Below are 22,822 nucleotides of genomic sequence, written 5' to 3'. Positions count from 1 at the left end.
ATTGTTAGTGTTAAGCATGATAGTATGGTAACATATCACACTGAAGTAGGCTGATTTAAAATGAACATTTATATACAATAAAAGTTCTTCTTTTGGCAAAATTACATTTCCTTAATAGCCTAAACAGAGGCTTTTCTCCCTTCAAACTTAAATTGTCAATGTTTCATTACATCAATGTTTGAAATCTCTAATTTTTTGTATCTTTTATAAAGGGCATTTTCCCCTAATTTTATTAAATGTATGCTCCAACATTCATTTCAAATTCTTAAATTTGATCAATATATTATAGTTATTATAATAGTTACCAATCACATTAAATAATTTACATTGAAAAATTATAACTGTATTAAATTAGATTATTTTAAATATTTTTGAATATACAAAAATAAGGAATGTTGAAAAGATGATACTCTATGAAACTAAACCGCCAGTAGGAGGCGGCAGGCGACCGTTTTAATGAGTGAGTCATTGAGTCCTTCATTCAAATGATTCGTTCAATCGGCTGATTTATTCAGAATGAGGCAGTTTGAGAATAGGTAATTGAATCTTTGACTCAACCGATTCGTTCAAAATGCTGAATCATTCAGTAATGCAACAAGTGTTGCTGTGAGATGCGCGATGGTTCTGCGGTGATATTTGTTTGGAAGTATTTTCGCTGCTGAAACAGAACAAAAACAGTCATTGCGTCTAAAATGTAAGTGACTTAATTTTAACTATTTGTTTATTGACCTGTTATGAAATCAGTCTCGGTTTTAATCTTGATGGCATTCAGGAAAACAGTTACTTCTACAGCCTATACACTGCAATATAAACAACATCTCTGCATGCTCTCTTCACGTCATCCTTGTAAAATAATAATAATAAGTAAACAAACATCAAAATCACTTCGCTGAAAATGAAACGCCACTTACCAGCAGCCGCAGATTTTAAGATATCTTCTGGTAGTGCGCGTAGCCGCGCGAAATTAAAGAATGTGCGTGCAGCTTGAGGAATCGTTCCGGATGAGTTCGTCAGGTGAAAGGTCATGTGGATCATTTCATTTACGGCTAAATTATTATTTATTAATTTTACTAATAGTTAGGTTGGGCAGGCATCCACAAAAGGGCCTTTAATTACAAAAAAAGGAGAGGAAATTTTGCCTTGACAAAAGGGCACTTTGGGCACCAAGGGGCAAAGGGGCAGGTGCTCGAGCACCCAACGCCCCCCCCCTCTGCACGTGCCTGCATGTGACTATGGTGGCTGGTGTCTTTATTTTCACGTTCCATGTAATAGAATCACCAATAACTAGGGCACATTCAACAGGATTCACAGTGGGTGTATCACTGAGTGGGGAGAATCTATTCGTTATGGTAATTGGAACGGAAGAGCGTGTTTTGTCCCGCGACTACAGCGTCTTGCGGTCACCCAGTTGCCCTGCTGCACGGGCTCTACTTCAGCCGGAACCGAACAATGTACAGAATTCACTAAGCTAGTTGCATCCAAAGCAGTATCTAAAGCCCTTGCATTCTTACCATCCTCGATTAAAGTTTGGATGCGTGTCTCTAGTTCTGAAATCTTCTCCGTCAGCCTGACTATCTCCCTGCATTTATCACGTGTAGTCCTCACCGCTGACAGAGAAGGCCTATACATGTGACACGAAGTGCAAGTGACAATAACAGGAGAAGACATTACTCACCGTGTTTGTTGACTGATCCTACTCACCACAGTTGTTTGATGGACTCATAAAAGAGCGCGCAAGAGACGGCAAGCACGGATGGCAGGTTAAAGGCTGAAATGAGGTTTATCTTTTTATAAAACCTTTTTTGTTAAAACTTTATTTGAAAGTACATGTTAGTAGATAAAATGTTGCAAGAGCAAGACACTCCTTTAAAATCTGGTCATCATCTTTAATGTTATTATTTTAATGTTTATGTAAACAAAAAGTGCATATTGATGCTAATTTTATTTGTTATTTGCTGGTTTTCGACATAAAACTTGGTGAATTGATTTCATTGTGTAGTATTAGTATTTTTTTAACAAGATTCTGTGATAACCGTGATCATTTTGGTCACTATAATCATAAATTAAATGTTCATGCCATTTCATCTCTAGCTCGAAGGGGATCTCGCCCAGGGTGTAATTCACTGTAGAACCGCCACTGCCCTGTCTGTTCATGTTCAACGATACAGCCTCATAACCTTCCTCTGTTTGCAAGAGTGGAGATGACAACAGATGTTCAATTATTTTGTCATAATCAGATCAGTTACACTGCTGATAACTGGCCCGCTAGTTTCTAAATCGTGTTGTTGTTGTTGTTGTTAACAAACTCATATGAATACAGCTTGCTAATAAAGAGATACTTTTAATAATGGAAATATCCACATATCAGTGAACTTAATACATAAATGCATTTAACGTTTAGTTATGCAACACTCTGTACAGAAAGAAATAACACAGTTATGTACAGTATCATCATCGAGTTTGTCCGAAAGATTGAAGATGTTCAGGAAAACTTATTATTAAATTATGTTTGGTGCTGATAGAGTATTACAGAAATGACACACTGGACTATAATCTGTGAGTTTGTTACATTTATATTTAGATGGACTTAAAAAATGTCTGGCATGTAGCTTTATTAAACCTTTTAATACAGTGGTTTGTTACATTTATTTTAATTCCAAAGAAGTGGTTTCATTTATATCATTAATATACTATACATACTCTGTAAATGTTAGAAGCACTTTAGTAAATGCAATTATCTTTAGTTGAATACTGCAAGACTACCCCTGCTGTAGGACACTGCTTAGAATTTTTCTTTTCTTTTTATTTTTCTTATTTAATTAGAGAAAAAATCAATGTAACAGTCTAAATATTAAATATTTAAGGAATCAATCCCTTCAGCCGTGAAAGAGATCTGTCATCATTTACCATAAATGAACTAGTAAATGTGACGCCTCTATTCAGATGGGTTGTCATTGGCTGTGACTTTATCGCAGAACTCGCTGTGATTGGACTCTCTTTTAATCCATATGTGGCAGGATGGGTTATTAAATCCATATAAAAAGGCACTTCATGTAAGCAAGTAATACATTAAGTTAACTATAAAGTGTCACTATATTGTGAGAAATTACTCCTTGACTGAGATCCCAACCCTAACCCTAAGCATTTCTGCACATTCAAATGAACTACAGCATCATAGAACGACAGAGATACTGTATATTATTATTAAATCACTACTTTAAGGGTCAAATCAAATAGAAATAGCACATTAAAGTTACAACTTACAACTATATGATTCAACCACTTTTCAGATCTTGTATAAAGACGGTTGCTCATGTGGCCGAAATATTCGCCCCAATAGAGAAAAATAATGAAAATAAGAAAATAAGAAGAGGGAACAATGCTTGCAACACAGGGTTTATTTAATACTTATTATTTTTTAGTATTATTAAATGTCATTTTAAACACATTATAACAGAATCAGTAGCTGGAGATTATTTTTAATTGATTACACAAAGTATGAAGCTATATGAATATTTGTGTATTGGTATTATATAAGGTTATTTGAAAACAACAAATATTGAACATATATATTTCCCCATAACACCCAAACACCACCCCAAAAAATACAATGAGGCCTGAATGTAAAGCAACTGATACATGATTGACACAATTAGAAGTAATCAAAGAACTTCTGCATTACATGTGCAATCTGTCTTGACATTACAGAGGAGATTCCTTGGTATCCACTTTGATATCAGTGTAAGTGACGCCTTTGTATGTGCCCTTGGTTCCATACTCAAACACACTGCCGTTCTTGCAGGTCATCTTCACTGTGCCAGTGTAAGGCAGGTCAAAAGTGGCTCTGCCAATAGTGATGGAAACATGCAGCTTCTTCCCTGGTGGCACATCTACATATGTAGACAGAGTTTCGGTTCTCTCATCTGTGTACTCCTGACCATAAGTGCTTTCAATTCCAATGGTGACACTGAATCCTGCAGTACTTTCAGCAACCCCTGGAATCCCAGCCTTCACAGACATACTAAATGTTGCAGATAAACTTGCACTCACAGACCATGAAGATGTGTTAGTTATTTTCTTTGAGCTTTCAACTTTTTGCTGTTGTGTGGTGGAGGAGTCGTTCCTGAAATCGACGGATTTGATTTCTTCTACTGTCACCTTTGGTATCAGTTGGTGGAGAGTGGGATAGTGGACATCGGTGAGAACTGTTGATTCAACTGCTTTGAGAAACATGAATCCCATGCTGTCAATGTCAGAACCAGCTCTTCCTACAACTCCCAAACAATATCCAGAGCCGACATCCATGGGATATTCTGTTTTTAAACCCCAGCTTGTCATCTTTGCAAATAATTCTCCCCCCAGAGTGGTCTTGAATCTGATGGCTCCAAGACGTGTTCCTGCTCCGTTCCCCCACAGGGACAGTGAGGTGAAACACTCACCAGGTGTGAACTTGTACTCTTGATACGGTCCAGAACCTACTCCAAAAGTTTCAACTCTCCCATCTGAAAGCCAGACCCTGACAGCCTTCACCTGCGATTCTCCTACCCAGACTCCGATCTTCTCTAAACTGGCACCATTGTTCTGACCAGTAAATGAGAATGGACGACCTCCTTGTCCACCAATTAGATGTAGATTCATTGTGTCGGACATCTTGGAATTAAATCGATCTGAAAGCAATATCAGATCAGAATTAACATCAGCTTTAGACTTTATTGCAGTGTTTCCCAACCCAGTTTCTGGAGACACAACAACAGCACACGCTGGACTTCTTTCTTAATTGACCCTTTCATTTCGGGTCTTGGAGTATCTACCAATAAGCTGACTTGAATCAGGTGTGTCTGAATAGGCAAGCATGCTAAATGTGCAGTTCTGGCATTCCTCATTTGTATCTCATACGTCTGTAACTCTTGTGTTATAAAGGCAATGACTGACACATTTGAACACATTGTAAAGAGTGCTGGGATCAATCCCACATGGAAATGAAACCATATCCATACCGGCTGGGCCGGATTGGCACGGAATGGAGCAATTAAGCACCGAGAAGAGTTTGGCTGATGGTGGAAAAGTGGCTATTGTTGTGTAGTCCTGTGGTAGGCTACAGCGTATCTATAACACGAGTTCATGCTTTCATTTGGTGTACTCTTGAGGCAGAAATCAACTTTTACATTCATCTGATACACAATATCCAGGTCAGTTTCATTTTTTTTTTTTTTTTATCAATAGTAAGTGGAATTATTAGGCTATTAGTATTCTTATTTCTCTGCTTTTAAACTTTGGTTTAAGAAAGAAAGAGCATATTATGAAAGTAAATTTAATTTAATAATGTTACACTCCCAACCTTGTGTCTCCAAAGCTTTATTAATTTATTCTCCTCTGGTGGAAGATATTAACATGTTTTCTCTAAAGCCCGAGACACGCCAAGACAAAAGCTGTTGTTGCCTCTTGTCGGCTGTGTCTTCCCTTACGGAACAAAACTATATGGGATTATACTGCAAAATATAATGCAATATATTACATAATACATTTCCATATATGGGAAATTAGTGCTTATATTTTTCAATATAATGGGATATATGCATTGACCATGCTGGCTATATATTAATACATATAACATATTTATAACTGAAGACAAAAATAGTATAACATGTGATACTCACAAAAGGTTTCATCCTTTACATATATTGCATACATGTTCCCATATAAATGTGAATGTATGTTCAAACTTTTCTGGTATGTGTGAGTTTTTGTGGTTACCATTGTGTTGAAGAGCCTGTGGTTCGGTTGACCTGGCGATTGGCTTAATGCTAGGGATGAGATATATAACGCTTTTATAAAAATTATGTTTTTTTATATTAAAAAGGGAAACTTTTTTATGTTTATGTTTCCCCCAATACTTATGTTTGATTTTGTGGTTATTGTTGTATTTGTTAAAGAAAATAAAACAACTAGTATTCATTAAACGTTGGTGTATGATCCCTCTTTTATGTTGCGGCTTGAAACGAGCTGAAATTGCGCCAAAATTCAGAAATCTTTGTGAGATATCAAAGAACATGCATTTAATTATAGCAAAAGTAAATTTCTTTCTTATGTTAATTTCTCATCTCTATTTTTGGTATTGATTTTAAATTAGACAAATCTGATAATATTTTAATCTCCAATATGTTATTTAACAGTTGATATGTTTCCTTTAAAGTGCCCCTATTCTGCTATTTTAAAGTTTCCTAATGTTGTTTTGGAGTCTCCTACAACAGGTTTACCATATATATATATATATATATATATATATATATATATATATATATATTTTTTTTTTATTTTTTTTATTATTAGATCAGATACCATTATAAGCTGTCAAATGGTCATGTTACAATGAACTCCACCTATGGGGCATGTTGTCACATTTCACTTCCATTCTATCGGGGTATATAATGTATACACTGTATTAATAAAACAAAACCACATAATTGTTCTAGACATGTGTGAAAGTAATGTGGGGAAAAATAAATACTCTGAACCCTATAGATTTACACAAACTGAGACAGTCAAAAAGCGTTTATCATGTCCAGCCCTCCAGCACCCTGATAATAGGCTTGTTGGACTTGAACCGGCGCTGCACAGACCGATCGGTGAATGACATCAAAGTACCGCGAGAGTGAAGAGAGAGCAGACGCTCCTAATGCTTTTGAGTTGCTCTCGCGGTACTTTGATGTCATAAACCGATCGGTCTGTGCAGCGCCGGTTCAAGTCCAACAAGCCTAAAATGTTCCCGCAGCTCCTCAACATGAGTCGTGGCCAAGAGGAAAACAGCAGACGCTCCCTGTAACCCTGCGGATGCCACTGTTGGACAGTGTTACTTTAGAAAAACTAGTGATTTATACACTTTTTAATGTCACATTTGGTAATATTTGCTTTGATTTATTTTTATAATATGGATTTTTTCTCATCCAGTTGTTTGAGGTGGCACCGCCTCTCTTGCCTCATCAGGGGAAATGCCCAGATCCAGACTGATAATTATTTTCGTAAATATAACCCCAAACCTTTCCCTAAACCTACCCATAACATTTTAAACCTAACTTAAACATATTTTGACTTTTCATTTAAAATAACCTGTTGGTCAATGGGAGCATGGCAATTGAACACATGAACCCGTGCGATAGATACGCAGTGGGAGAAAACTGGGTTGGATAATCTCATGCAAAGTATTAGAAACTGTATAGCTACATCTTAAGTCAAGTGCCCTTGAGTGATAGTATACTTACATGGATGACTGCAGTCTGAAATTCTTCTTAAGAGCAGCTCGTCTGGTCAAAGCTGGAAAAGTGTGATGTGTTTGGTCAGTCTGCTGCTTAAATACAGCTCTGAAGGGGACAGGCAGTCCTTAAAACACACCCAGAGTGATTGATCAATGATTCCCAGTGTAATCAGCTCCACCTCACAAAGTAGAGTGTCATATTAAAACCATGTGGACGCAGCTTGTAATATAAACATTCTGATGAAAGGTTAGGTCTGAATGCAAATATGAATGCAAAACTATGTAAAAGTAGAATAAAGTAGAATAGTTTTCTAACTATCAGTCAGCCCCGCCAAACTATGAATCACTAACTTTAACTCTAACTCTAGTCCAGGGGGCATTTTACAGAAACTTTCTATCTTAAGTCTTAAGTTAAGATCTGACAAGTTCATTTAGGATTCTTCACAAATTCATAGTACAGAAACAAATGAACTTAACTTGATACTTAACTTCTATTTGACAAAATATCGTCTAATCTGTAGTTAGGAAATCTTAAACCACTCCACTGAGTTCAGTTCTCTACTCTCAGGTCTTTTAATGAAATGCTACAGAAAGAGACGTTTTGATAAGCTTAGCAGAAAAGGCAAAGCCTATCACTATATTTTGTGGGAGTCTTGTGACAGAAATATTTTATGTAGGCTAATGGGTATTTTCAACATTAAATGTACAGAGAAATACAGACTAAGGATGCTTAGGTCAAAGGTCATATTTACTTTACCAAAACGAGCTTAACACAGTGAAACTGACAGTCATATGATTAGCTCAGAACCAATCACCAGAACACATCACAATGAAGAAGACTTGAGTGACATTGATTTTTACTCAACTGTATGATGAAGCAGAATCAGTCTCTCACTGACCTTTAGTGTACTTTGATAAAGTGTACTTATTATACAAATAATATACTTTAAATGTATACACTTAATTGTGACTTAAATGCAATGCTTTCGTGGACTGAATACACATTAAGTGTAAATGATTTCAAATATTTCACATATTAAGTTGAAATAAAATGCAACAAGTTGTCATTAAGAGTGATTTTTTTGGGACAACTTAAGTGGGACTTTAATACAACTTTATATTTACTTTCATAATTGCTTCTAGTGTCTTTAAAATTGATTTAAAGTGTACTGCTCAATGCACTGACAAGCAATTAATGTGAACTAAAATGTACTGTTAACAATACACTTAAGTGTGAATTAAATGTAGTTTCCACCGCTTATGTGGATTTTATTTGTATTTAATTTCTTATTTGTCACAAATTAAGTTCATATTAAATGCAATTAGTTGAACTTTTGAATGCTTTTTTAAACAACTTAAATGGGACTTTAAAACAAATGTAATAAGTACTTTTATAATTGCATATATTGTATTTAAAATATAAAGTGTACTGTTTAATGAACTGACAAGCAATTAAAGTGAACTAAAATGTACTTTAATGTCAGTTAACAATACACTTAAATGTAATGTTTTCACCGCTTAAGTGCATTTTATTTGTATTTAATTTCAAATGTATCACAAATTAAGTTCTTTGCTAATTATGTTTTTTTTAAACAACTTAAATGGCTTTAATACAAATGTAATACTTTCATAATTGAAAACAGAAAGGAAGATATTTCGAAGAATGTCAGTAACCAAACAGTTTCCTGGTCCCATTGACTTCCATAGTAGAAAAAAAAAAAACAAAAAAAAAAACATGTTGGCTAATACATAACCTAATATTAACAAATGAGACCTAATTAAAGTGTTACCGAACCTTGTTCATTTTAGCTCTTAAACCTTTACATAGCACCAACATTAAACAGGACAAAATGCTTTCTCCAGCATTACAGTGAATATACGTTTGTCTAAAAACAAAAATCAAAAACTGAAGAAATCCAAAGGCACAAAAACAAGAATCAATTTGATTTCCAATTTGACCAAAATCATTTGTCACCCATTTTTCTGAAGTTGTTGGAAAGTGCTGTTTATGTCAATGTCCCAGAAGCTCTCCAGAGTAAATGTGAATGGAAATGTTTCAAAGAGGCAGGAAAGTCAGAAAAAATACAGAAGGAAAACATTTGTAAAACAGATCCAGTCCATTATTATATTTGGCTCAAATGAATGAAAGCGATAGATATACAGTTGCGCTTTAAAGTTTATATTCACCTTGCAGTATCTGCAAAATGTTAATAATTTTAGCAATAAGAGGGATCACAAAAATGTATATGTTCTCTTTTAATTGAGCCTGATGAAGCAGTTTATTCTGCACAGCGTACGTAAACCTTTGACTGCTAACTGTTGATGAATGTGTGATGTGATGAATTACCTCAGTCATCAGGGTCACGTCGTAGTGCTGGGCAAGGCTCCTTCTGTTTCCCACAAACACCAGGATTCCACTGACTACGCCATCTTCACTGACACTGGGCTTGAAGTGATTAAAAATAGAGAACATTTTTATTGCTACTTTACAGGGAATTAAACATAACTTTATCAATTACACAAACATAGATAAATGACACATGCAAACCTAAGACCCATGCAAATTGAGAAAGGTAATCTTGAATTTTAAGCTTCTTCATAGCTATCTTCATGAAGGATGTTCCTCTGGGCTACCACGGTTGGCACAGTAATGCTGCAGCCTTCTTCCTTTTGTTTGATACCTGTAAATATATGATGATTATACTGGCATATGTAAATGCACAAGTGGGAATTAATTACTTGCAAATGGAAAAGATTCAAAGCGTTTACAAGCTATAGGGATAGTCAGTGACTTGATAGCAGTGTTTTAGCCTGATCAATGTGTGCTGTCTTGGCAATAATTCATGATAAATCTTGTAACATCACCTCAGCAATACAGGTCTGTGATTCCACACTGCTTGTACACTGTATATCCAATAACAAATATGAACTGATCCTGCAAAATTAATGTTTAAATCCAGATAAGCACAAAAATATTACATATTCCAAAACAAATAGTAACTGAACAACTCACTCTTCAAATGCCAAACGAAATTAAATACATTACAAGCATTATTTCTAGAGGTGGGTGATATATGAAATATGTATGGTGGTTATAAGATTGATTAATATTAAATGTGTAAGAGCCATTATGCTCTATTTAAATGGCTGTTGTAGTTCCACTGGAGAACACTGGGTGGAGTATGGGTTTAGGGTATATAGGTAATCAGAGAGCAAGAGACGTTAGGTGTAATGGGGAAGCAAACCATTTTTGACATCAATTGAATGGACAAAACCTGACTTTTTTAATGACATGAGGGAGAATAAATGATGACGGAATGGTCATTCTGGGTGAACCGGTCCTTGTCTTGTTGTGCAATAATACCATTGTGAATTGTTATTTTCTTGTGAAGTGGTTACTTAAACTTTCAGGATACATTCATATCTCAGATCATCTTCTTTGCTGCAATCAAGATCGCCTCAAAGTGTTTGGCTGGTTGGTGAATGATTGTGAACCCTTGTTTTAGCAATAATGCAAGTTATCTGTATTAACTCTCAGTTGATCTTCAGTTCTGTCTGGAAAGGTGTGTTCAAACCTGGACCAAAGCCAATGTCCAGCAGATGTATCTCCATCTTGCCCAACACGCCTGACTGGACGTTTGTAGTGATGCTGAGTATGTAGTTTATTTACTTCAGGTGTGACTGTGGCCATTGTTGGACTCTGGAGTTGAGTTATACTGTAGTTAGTGATTGAGGCTGACCTCTGCTTATCTGGCGACCAGTTAAAAAAATACTTCTACTTAATTTGACTCTTGCATATTTTTGCTTTCAAATATGCATTCAGACCTAAACTTTTATCAGAATGTTTATATCACTAAACAGGTTCTTGAATTATTTTTACTTTGAGTTTACAGGGATAAAGATCATGGGTTATCAGTTGCACGTCCTAATGGCAATTTCAATTACATTTCCAGGTTATAATAGTAGTAATAATAATAATAATAATAATAATAATATAATAATATATAATAATTGTAAATAATTATAATTATTATTATTATAATTATAATAATAATACTTATAATAATAGTGGCAGTGTGCTGATTTGTGAACGTTGCAGACTCAAATGCTTGTGCATGTTTTTATTTAAGTGCCATTTTAGTGTTAATGGACTCGATCGACTCTAATCTATGTTTTGATCATCGTTCTGAATCTGATCTGGATGAAGTCTTTGACAAAAATGTGTTTTTTCTCAGCTTTTTACTCAAAAAGCTTTATGAAACTGACCCACATTCAAGTGTTGATAAAAAAAGAATGCATTAAGCTAGAATAAAACTGAAAAGCGTTGGTTCTTTCTTTTGATATATTGCATGTTCAGATATTCGTACAAAGCAATATTCTGGGGGCCATGAAAATGTTGTGAAATAGTCAAAAAATGCAACAAAAACAACAACAAAAAAGGCTGACAGGGAAAGAGTTAAGATAGTGTTTGAGTAAGGTGGAGCTGATTACACTGGGAATCATTGATCAATCACTCTGGGTGTGTTTTAAGGACTGCCTGTCCCCTTCAGAGCTGTATTTAAGCAGCAGACTGACCAAACACATCACACTTCTCCAGCTTTGACCAGACGAGCTGCTCTTGAGAAGAATTTCAGACTGCAGTCATTCATGTAACTAGATGTACCGCATGGCGGTACAAAATATGACCGCCGCTCAGGCCTGCACTGGCTTTCCACAAAAATAAATGACGTGGAGCAATTTGGCTGTATTGCGTGTTTATGTATATACCTAAAAAAAGTAGTAGTATGTGCATGTCTGTCTGTGTGTGTGTGTATGTATACCCAACAGATCACTCAGATCATTAGGATCATATCAGCTTGAAATACCAAGGGTTCACTCTAAGCATGGCGAGTCGGCTTTTAGCTATTATGCTGGAACCAGCTTCCAGAGGAGATCAGATGTGCTCCTACTATAGTCACATTCAAATCCAGACTCAAAACACATCTGTTTAACTATGCATTTACTGAATGAGCACTGTGCCACTGTTCGTCCGACTGTTTGTACTGTATTTTATTTTTTATTTTTCTAAACTGTTTTAATTATTCTTATTTCTTTTTATTATTTTAATTAATTTCTAAAAACTGCATTTTTGGGGTTTGGGGGGGCCCAGTGCGGGGGGGGGGGGGGGGGGGGGAGTGGCCCCCGGGGACCAAACGAAATTTTTCAGTAAAAGTCTAGTGGGGCTACATGCTCACCAAATTTCATGTTCCCCCGTGTTTCGGTGTCCCTGGTATCGTTGACGGAAAATTCAGTAGATTGACGGAAAAAAACAGAAAAAAAAAACTTTGACAATCCCTATATGACCGCTTTCGCTAGCTATGCTAGCGGCGGTCATAATTATACTATCACTCAAGGGCACTTGACTCAATATGTAGCTAGCTAACAGTTTCTAATACTTTGCATGAGATTATCCAGCCCAATTTTCTCCCACTGCGTATATATCGCACAAGTTCATGTTTTCATTTGGCATGCTCTTTATGTGCAAAAGTCATCTTTTATGTGCATATAGGCTTATACTAGTGGTGTGCGGTGGTGTTTTAAAAAGAGGAGGCAAAAGGCCTGAATATTTTTTTATATAGCCTACTGTATATCGAATGTAAATTTATGTCTGTAACTCATAACTTTACATAAAAAAGAGAGACCAAACTTTCGTTTACAAAGACGTGAAACTCACCGAGTGGTCAGGGGTGTTCACTGATATGCTCACACAAAAATCGCTGCAAAAGATGCTTTCCAACAGGTTTTATCATAGTTTTTGTCCAACTCCATTGACTTGTATTGGATGTGCTGTGAGGTACAGTATTACTCCGCCGCCGGAAACTGGGCTGGAGTGTCTCTTATTCAAGCTCTCAACGGAAGAATGTACGGGTGGTAAAATAGGCATTTGGTAAAATAGGTCCACAGTTTTACAACGAATGGTAAAACACCTGTTGGAAAGCATCTTTTGCAGCGATTTTTGTGTGAGCATATCAGTGAACACCCCTGACCACTCGGTGAGTTTCACGTCTTTGTAAAAGAAAGTTTAATGCGTTTTAGGAAGGATTGTTCCAGTGCACCTATACACCCATTCTGGAGGTTTTGGGGAAAGCGAAAGAAACCTAAAATTCTCGGGACAGCAGCATGTGTCCAAATTTTAATCTTAACCGTTCTATTTCATCAGAAACGATCTGTAAACAGGGCTTTAAGTGTAAAATACCGAACTTGTCCTTTAACACATCCGAGATTAAATGACACATTCAAGATGATATCATCGCGCTAATCATGATCAGGCTAATTCGGTTCTTCAAACACACCTGCTGTTTAGGATTAGTGTTCTAACTTCAGTAATATAAGGACTGAATCATGCACTATAACTGTACTTACTAGTGTAACAGAGCATCCATACAACAAGTTATCACTTCCTCTATATTGTTTACATTCCCCCTCAGAACCCACATGATCCAGAAGGTCAACTGCACCTCTTGTGGAGTGGAGTGGAATTGCCGGTAACTATAGCATAAATATCAGGATACCACATCCCTCCCCCCTTAAGAGAAAAAATACTCCAGTGATCAAACATCATATGTTCCCCCAAACTACTCACAAATGTACTGTAAGGGTGACATTATACTTAATACTGTTAACACAGAGAAATAAGACCAAATCAACAGTAAACTCTTCCAGACAGTCTGATCACCTTGTTGAACAGTTAACACAGACATACACCGCCTGGCACTCTCACGTTTCTTTCTTTTTTTTTTTTTTATAATTAAACTCTGTGAAAAGAGTTAAGACACACACACAAAAAAAAAAAAAAAAAAATGAACTAGGAAGGTGGGTAGACTACCATCCTTCCAGTGAGTCCCAGAGCTCATTCTTGCTCTGACTTGAGGGATCTCACTACTATTTCACAAAGTCTTTCAGATAAGCAGGAGTCTGTCTTGTGCGCTCGGAACGGCGCAGCGCAGGTAGTGGATCTACTCCTGCTTTTGTCTGTTCAACAACTGAGGGGTGTGCTTGAGCTGTCTCAGAAGCAGTCATTCTCTCTCTGACCGAAGTGGTGACGGCAGAGTCTGCAGGCGGAGGGCCTCTGTTGTGGAAATTTTAAACTGTATATTCATAACCATGTTTCTAACATCTAACCTTATTTAACATCTAACAATGGAACAGGATGTACTGTATGAAACCAATGGAAAACTTGTGTCTTTGACCATGTGCGTATGTCTGTAAAAAAAAACTTAGTTTTGGGAAATGAAACTAGACAGTCTGTTAGAATCTTGTGATTAACAGATGAAGTCACCGCAAGATCAGAGTTTGCTTTATCTAGTAACAGAGGGGTTTGCATATGAAGAACCAATCAAATAGTGGGGAAATTATGTAATGCAGCCTGACATTTATGTCATACCTCTATACTATAAAAACTGACATAAAAACTCAATGGAATTTGTCTGAGATCCTCCGGCCTTGATTCTTCTTGGGAGAGTTCTCTGAGAACTGCTCGAAGACTCTCCCGGCCGTTATTAAAGCATTTAGAGGACATTCGCTGAAAGTCTGTCTGTTATTTCTGCTGCGCAGCAGGTCAGTTTAGGGAAGCAAGTAAGTTAGGGTAAGAGACTCGGCCAGTTTTCGACTGAAGACGCAAAGAGCTGGAGTATAAAGGTTATTAAGTGTTGATTGTAGACGCAACAGATTTATTTTATTAAGTGTCGATTTGTAGACGCTAGTCGGGTTTTAGGGGAAAAATCCACTACACCTCCAATACTGTATCTGAGACCTGAAGACTGGTATATACCGGCTCCTCCGTCCTCTCGGGCATGGGCGTTTCACCGCTCACTATTGTATGCCTTTTTCGGATTTGTTTGACATGACGCCTCATGACTCGTCCATCTCCTGGTTTGACTGATTGGCTAATGAAAGATCCATATGAAAAGAAGCGGATCTCAGATCAAATAATAATCTATTTATTTGCAAGTTTGTTCAAAGGGGAGGCAGTTCACTTCTTATGTAATGCTACAAGTATAGCTCTTAAATATAAGCACAAAAGGCAAAAAAAATAAAATAATTACAATAACAAAATTGGACAATTAGACAGATTCTAAATTAGACAAAAATCAATTCAATACAACAAATTACAAGAAGAAGATCTGACAAAGAAACAGGACACACATTGAGTGTATTGACGAGCACAAGAATATACTGAAAACTATTAAATATCTGCTCATTCATTATCCTCTTAACATGACATTCCACACTGACAAAATCAGATTAGATAGAGCAACCCCCACCAAGCAGGCACAAGATGTCGGTCGGATGTTGGAATTTGGTTGAAAGTGATAATCGGGTTGATAATCGGGTTACTTCATATTGTAAAATGACATGCTTGCTATAATTAATAATACAAAATTGTAACATTTGGTACAATGGTAACAAGTACGAGACTTTCACTAATCTCATCCAGTGTTTAAACAAAGTAGAGAGAGCGGTTAGGGGAGTACTTTGGCCACGGATTAAACAAGCGCGAGCTGAAGGAAAAGTGGCATTCTTTCATGGTCCCTTTGCTTTCATTGAAGGGTAGCAAATGTTTGCCTGATGATGAAGTCTTGGAAAATGGGAAATGTGTTGTATTTTTGAGAGGCTTTTTTTTTAAAAGTGTTGCACTTTTCTTTTTCTGATCTCATTGTCGATAGCTTATTGACACTCTCGATCCGTTCACTGTGAGTTCCAGTGGGCGTATGTTCTCGTTGAAATCTTGTCTATCTTTTTGTTCGTTAAATGCAAGGGGACTAAAGGACAAAGTAAAACACAAAGGTATATTTTTGTTTTGCAAGGGGCAGGAGACACATTTTGTTTTTCTACAAGAGACTCACACTACTGAAGAAGATGCTGCTTTTTGGAAGATACAGTGGGGAGAGACAGTTGTGTTTAGTCATGGCTCCAATCGATCAGCAGGTGTCGCCATATGCCTTAACAATTGCCCTGGGAAGATTGTGACTTTTCAGTCTGATGCTCATCATGGTCATTGGCTTACTGCTGTGGTGAACAGTGAAGGGACTTTTCTTATTTTAGTTAATGTTTATGGTTATAATAGTAGTGGATAAAACAAGATTTTATTTTCTAATATTACAGATGTTGTCACACATCTTAAATCGGAATTTCAAAACAAATTTTGTACTAATTGGAGGTGATTTAAATCTAGCACCAGATGAGTGGCTGGACAGATCTCCTTCTAGTTATACAAGTCACCATTTTAATAACATTATTCAGGAGTTTTGCCTGTCAAATTCCCTTAATGACATCTGGAGGTTAAAGCATCCTAATGAGACTCAGTTTTCCTGGGTCAAACCTAATAGAACCTCTAAGTCACGGATAGACTTTTGGCTTATTACTGAGGGACATTCTGAGTTTGCCACTAACGTTTCCATTTCTGCCACACCATTGACAGATCATTGCCTTATTTCTTTAATTTTGACGGCAACAATAAAACATACCTTTAGAAAAGACTACTGGAAGTTTTAATGCAGTATATAATATACTGTTATGCCCTAAATTAATACATGATTAATTAACTTTATTTTTCTATGTACATTTCTGAAATGCACTTTCTGTAAAGCTGCTTTGAAACAATATGTATTGTGAAAAGCGCTATACAAATAAATTTGAATTGAATTGAATTGATAGTAATAAGCAGAATCACTGAAGGAATGAGACTCGCGTGTAGGTGGTTGGAGTGAATGAACATTACCCACATGTAGCGAGTGACATAAATCATATGATTCAAAATTAAGTGTCTGTATTAAATACCATACCATGATGGTAGTTGAACAAACTCAGGGTTGCAGGATTAGTTTTGAGTTGACAAACACCAAACCAATCCAATCAGGTTTGTTGGTACCATGACTATGGCGATGAACACAGCTAAAAGCCGAACCACTTTCATAGTGCCTAAAATCCTGGGTCCTCCTGCTCTCGAATCACTCTCGATGTACTTTGATGGCATACGTCACAGTCACGTGGCATTGGCGCTGTCTCATATTAAGTGACACCAGATATTAATAAGCAGAATCACTGAAGGAAAGAGACTTGTGGGTTCGAGTCTCAGTACCAGCAGGAAATGTAGGTGGTGGGAGTGAATGAACATTACCCACATGTAGCGAGTGACATAAATCATATGATTCAAAATTAAGTGTCTATATTAAATACCAGACTCTGCTAACACACAGAATTTAAATGATTAACAATTTGGGCAATATATGTGTAAATGGACCAATTGCGCACCAGAAAATCACAGGAACGGCAACTGGAGGTAGTGGATATTCACTGAAGAACACAGGAGTGTGTTGTGATTCATGTGCTGATTTTGGATCTCTGTGAAGAACAATTATAATTTTTTATATGAACGATGAGTTTAACCCTCCTGTTACCCTCAAATCTACCAACATCTTTTACCCACTGGGGTCAATTTGACCCCAGCAATTTAAACCCCCACAATTAGATTTTTTCCCCAAAGGTTTAAGTCAGGTACTTTATGTTTCTTTGTTGACTACTTAAATAGCCCTTTAAAATAAAACACCACCAACCCCCCACCCCCACCCCTTATACATCCAGAATACCTATTGCACGACTATGGACAAATTAGCAAATCACTATAAAATGTCACTGATTATCGAAAATTCTACAATTATTTATATTTTTGGTGTTTTAATAGCTTTTTATTTATTATATTATACAATATATTTTATCAAGGATAGGTTTGGGGTCAATATGACACTCCCATTGATAGTCTCAGGATGCATCACTGTTGGCACGACACAGGACTCATGGTAGCGTTCACCTTTTCTTCTCTGGACAATCGATTTTCCAGATGTTCTAATTAGATACATTAACTTTGCACCAGTCTTCTGCTGTCCAATTCTTGTACTTCCTGCAGAATTTCAGCCAATATTTGATGTTTTTATTGGAGAGAAGTGGCTTCTTTGCTGCCCTTCTTGACACCAGGTTGTTGTCCAAAAGTCTTGGCCTCGCTGTGTGCAGATGCTCTCACACCCACCTGCTGCCAATATTGAGCAGTTCTGCACTGGTGGTGACACGATTCCCTAGCTGATTCCTCTGGAGGAGAAGTTCCTGGTACTTGCTGGACACTCTGGGACATCCTAAAGCCTTCTTCACTGCAGCCGAACCTCTATTCTTGAAGCTCTTGATGATCTGGTAAATGGAGGCCATTTTGATGCAAAGATGATCCTCCATCTTTCTTTGGAGGAAACCATTGCTAACAGAAGAACACAATGATTGGAAGCACTTCTTCCCTTCCTTATAGCAATTATGTGCTGATGATATGATTAGTAAAATGATGTTAGCTGGTAATTTGGTGCCAAGGACAAAAACAGTAAAATTTGGGGTTTTGTGATAAAGCTTTTTGAAATGATGTAAAATGCCTCTGATCACTCTGCACAATAATCTAGAAAAATGTGAATCAACATCATAACAACTGAAGCAGCAAAAATTTCAAATTTGGCCACAGCTGTACCCTGTCATTCAAGTGGGAAGTGTCCAGTCGAACAAGGTGATGTTGGTGGCGTATCCGCTGTTCAGCTCCCGCAAAAGGTCCACATACTTGTAGGAGATGCCCTGTTGTTGTAGAGCGAGCAGTACGGCATTGATCTCTACGCTGTCGAAGGCCTTCTCGTAGTCTACGAAGGCCAGTACCAAGGGCATCTTGTACTTCCGGCAGCATTCAAGCAGTTGGTTTAGCACGTGGATGTGGTCCATTGTGCTGTAGCCAGACCGGAAGCCGGCCTGTTCGGGTGGCTGTTGTTAGTCCAACTGCCTGGCTAGTCGGTTGTACAGCACCTTGGCGAAAACCTTGTACACGGTCGGCAGGAGCCAGATTGGCCGATAATTCCTCAGCTGTTCGCGGTCACCCTTCTTGTACAACAGCACTGTCTTGGCCGTCTTCCATTGATCTGGTGTTCTTCTCTGCGCCATGTAGCGGCTGAAACGGCTGGCCAACGCTGCCCAAAGCATCGGTCCACCCTCTTTGAGCAGCTCGGCCTTGATTCCGTCCAGCCCTGGCGCCCTGTCTTTCTGGATGTTCTGGATCGCATGCCTGACCTCAGTGGTCAACACTGACGGCATGGTTGGTATGGCATCGTCCTGCATTACGGACGGGTCGACTGGTGTCTTGCTGGCGAACAGGTCCGTTAAGAACCCCCCAAAAAAAACAAAAAACTTTGCTAAGAGGTAATTTTCAATTGAGAGAGAGCTCACAAAGCACAAAGAGAAATGGTTTATAAGGCTTCTGTGGAAGCTTTCATACATTTGCTCCTCCCCTATATTATGTTTTCCCCTCCCCCACGGCACAAAATATCAAAGTTCTTGCAAGAATTATGTTATCCCTTCCCTGGAAATATATAATTGGCACTGGAAATATCTAATTTCTTGTGAGAATTATGATTCCCCCCTTCATATATCGTGTGAACTATCAGTGGTTCTCGCAATACTTCAAGTAGGCCTATATGGGGTAATGTCGGGTTAGGGCCCTAAAGCAGAGTGAAGGTTTTTGAAGATCATAAAATCTCAACTTATAATGACCTCATATATCATCCAAAATAAATGTGGGATTTGTGCCTAATCACCAATGTGTGAACAACAAAAAAATTTGATATTTCTTATGTTTTATACAGCAAAATGAGCCTGGGGTCAAATTGACCCCAAAGAACACCGATGCTACAAAAGTACGTACAGAACATTGAAAACCTATCATCATGTTAATTTTATGAATCTGAATGGGGTCAAATTGACCCCAAAGGTAATAGGAGGGTTAAAAATCCCTCATAATAGCTCATTGCTGTAGTTTCACAGTGGTGGTAATGTATAATTTAAGTGTGTTAATAATATAACACATGTCTGATAACTGATTAAACACTGGGTAACACTTTACGGTAAGGGTACATGAATTATCATGAATTCATGTATAAATTCATGCATGAAATATGCATTCATTCATGCATTAATATCTCATGAATCATCAGGAACTAACATGAGTTCAACGTTTTTCATTCATGACTTCATGGATGAACAACACCTTAATTAAAACATTAACTAAGATGAGTACATCATCATGAATTATGATTTATTACGCATGATCATGATGTTTTCTTTGTTCACACAAAAAATTGGTCTTTACCACCCATTGTGGATAAAGCTATGGTTATGGTACATGAATCATCATGAATTCATGCATAAAAAAGTATTAATTCATGTATGCAAGACTGCTCTTCGAATTATTAAAGGCATGTACAAAAATCCACATTATCTAATGCATGCATAAAGGCTAGAACAGTATATCAATTAATGTGAGAACTTTTTTTCTGAATTATGATCTGAGTTTCCAAGCATGTTCATGTCTTCTCATAGCCTGCAGGTAAATGGACAGACCCCCAAATTGGCCAATCACAGCACATAACATACGAACTCTGTTGGCATTCAAATACAGTAGTCATCATTAACTAAGCATTATTTATCTATGACTTCATCATGTGTGTGGCCCCTCAACTAAAGTGGTGACTTGGTACTTTGAAACACTGATGAACAATGTGTTTTCATTATGATCTGAGTTATCCAGCATGTTCATGTCTTCTTCATAGCCTGCAGGTAAATGGACAGACCCCCAAATTGGCCAATCACAGCACATAACATACGAACTCTGTTGGCATTCAAATACAGTAGTCATCATTAACTAAGCATTATTTATCAATGACTTCATCATGTGTGTGGCCCCTCAACTAAAGTGGTGACTTGGTGCTTTGAAACACTGATGAACAATGTGGCATAACTGTGAAATGACATGAATATGAACATGAAAGTTCAAGCATTTGCACACAATGTACTGTGGACACAAATGGACTTTGATCTTAACTTGCAACTCATGAGAATACGTGTGTATTTTTACGTACATTTATTTACGTTTTATACACACAGAAACGTATAATACTGAAAGTGGACAGCACAAAAACGTAATTTATTTACTTATAAACAACTTATACAAACAACGACGTACAAATTTGGGCGTATTCCTATTTAACTTATGCATATTCAAATCGTGGCATTAATGTTTTGACTCATAATACACTAAAACACAGCATACATTCACAAAAGAAATCAATTTATTAGCTTAATGTGATCAAATCTTTATAATCCATAGGCTACGTTGTTTGCAAGAAACAGATCCAAATGCAGCCCTTTATCCAGTGATCTTCATCTCCATTTCTCTCAGAGACCAACGTCAAATCCCGCGCTCGTGGTGAATTCAAATTCAAAAATTGCGCCCGAAGCGTTACGACATGTTTTACGGCAGTGATATCAAACGCTCATTAGCTCTCGCATGCTTCGTCACAGATGTTTGTGTACAGTACTACATTTGAAATGGAGAAGCGCGCGCGCCTTCACAGAGCAAACCGCAAACCGAACCGGATTTCATGGATTAATAACTTAAATTCTGCTCTGTAACGTTACCTCATACAAAACTATTATATAACGTTACTGCCAGAGAGGACTGCGACACATCGTCATGTGAACGACTTTTGGTACCGGTTTTGACATTTTCTCAATAAATAAATGATTGTGATTGTCTGTCTGTCTGTTGTTTTAATTTACAATTGTAACGTTAGTTACGTAGTTTTAAGAAATGGTTAGGGGTAGGATTAGTTGCTCAAACTATCTTTTAATGCTACATTGTTAATAAAACTGCCATTTCCCTACACATATCTGTCCATTACGTTTTATCCTTTTAATATTGTCTATAATATGGGTATGTTTAGGTGTGGGAGTAGGTTTAAGGGATCTTACATTTATAATCTATAACATGGTAAAAGGGAAATTATACAGATATCTTTATCTTTATCTAGTAAATAGTTTAACGTACATTTTTTAGCTGTAAAATCGTAATAATGTTATGTAACTTTACTGCTTTATTCTGAACGGTATAAACCAGTTAAATCAACAGCTGGAAAGAGCTGAGAAGGAATTCAGTACATACACCATGAACTTTATTTTAAGTGCCTGTAGGCTATATCTGAAAACTCTTTACAAAACCATAAAGCTGTTTTACAATTTCATGATATGGAGGAGTCACATCAGTAGCTTAAAGGTGACTCTTTACCCAAAAAGAGATCAAGCTGTTTGTGAAACATTTTTTTTTAAAACAGCTTTATGGTTTTTAACTGGTTTATACCTTTTAAGAATAAAGCAGTACAGTTAAGATCAAAGTCCATTTGTGTCCACAGTACATTGTTTGCAAAGACTTGAACTTGAATGTTCATATTCATGTCATTTCACAGTTATGCCACATTGTTCATCAGTGTTTCAAAGCACCAAGTCACCACTTTAGTTGAGGGGCCACACACATGATGAAGTCATTGATAAATAATGCTTAGTTAATGATGACTACTGTATTTGAATGCCAACAGAGTTCGTATGTTATGTGCTGTGATTGGCCAATTTGGGGGTCTGTCCATTTACCTGCAGGCTATGAAGAAGACATGAACATGCTGGATA

The 22,822-nt window shown here is 37.1% G+C and overlaps 1 protein-coding gene across 1 annotated transcript; it reads right to left on the bottom strand.

Moving 5' to 3' along the window:
• Positions 1 to 3,620: 3,620 nt before the first annotated feature.
• On the bottom strand, positions 3,621 to 4,650 carry LOC311288447 (aerolysin-like protein; the record flags this gene model as incomplete). Its single annotated transcript, XM_084405867.1, has 1 exon — positions 3,621 to 4,650. One exon carries the CDS (start codon positions 4,648 to 4,650, stop codon positions 3,703 to 3,705), a length of 948 nt encoding a protein of 315 aa, XP_084261993.1. The 3' UTR covers positions 3,621 to 3,702.
• Positions 4,651 to 22,822: the final 18,172 nt, after the last annotated feature.

The sequence above is a fragment of the Rutilus rutilus genome (genome assembly GCF_951802725.1).
Source record: "Rutilus rutilus genome assembly, chromosome: 3".
Classification (NCBI taxonomy): Eukaryota; Metazoa; Chordata; class Actinopteri; order Cypriniformes; family Leuciscidae; genus Rutilus; species Rutilus rutilus.
Note: the sequence above shows the minus strand (reverse complement) of the source record. Positions and strands in the feature narration are given on the sequence as shown.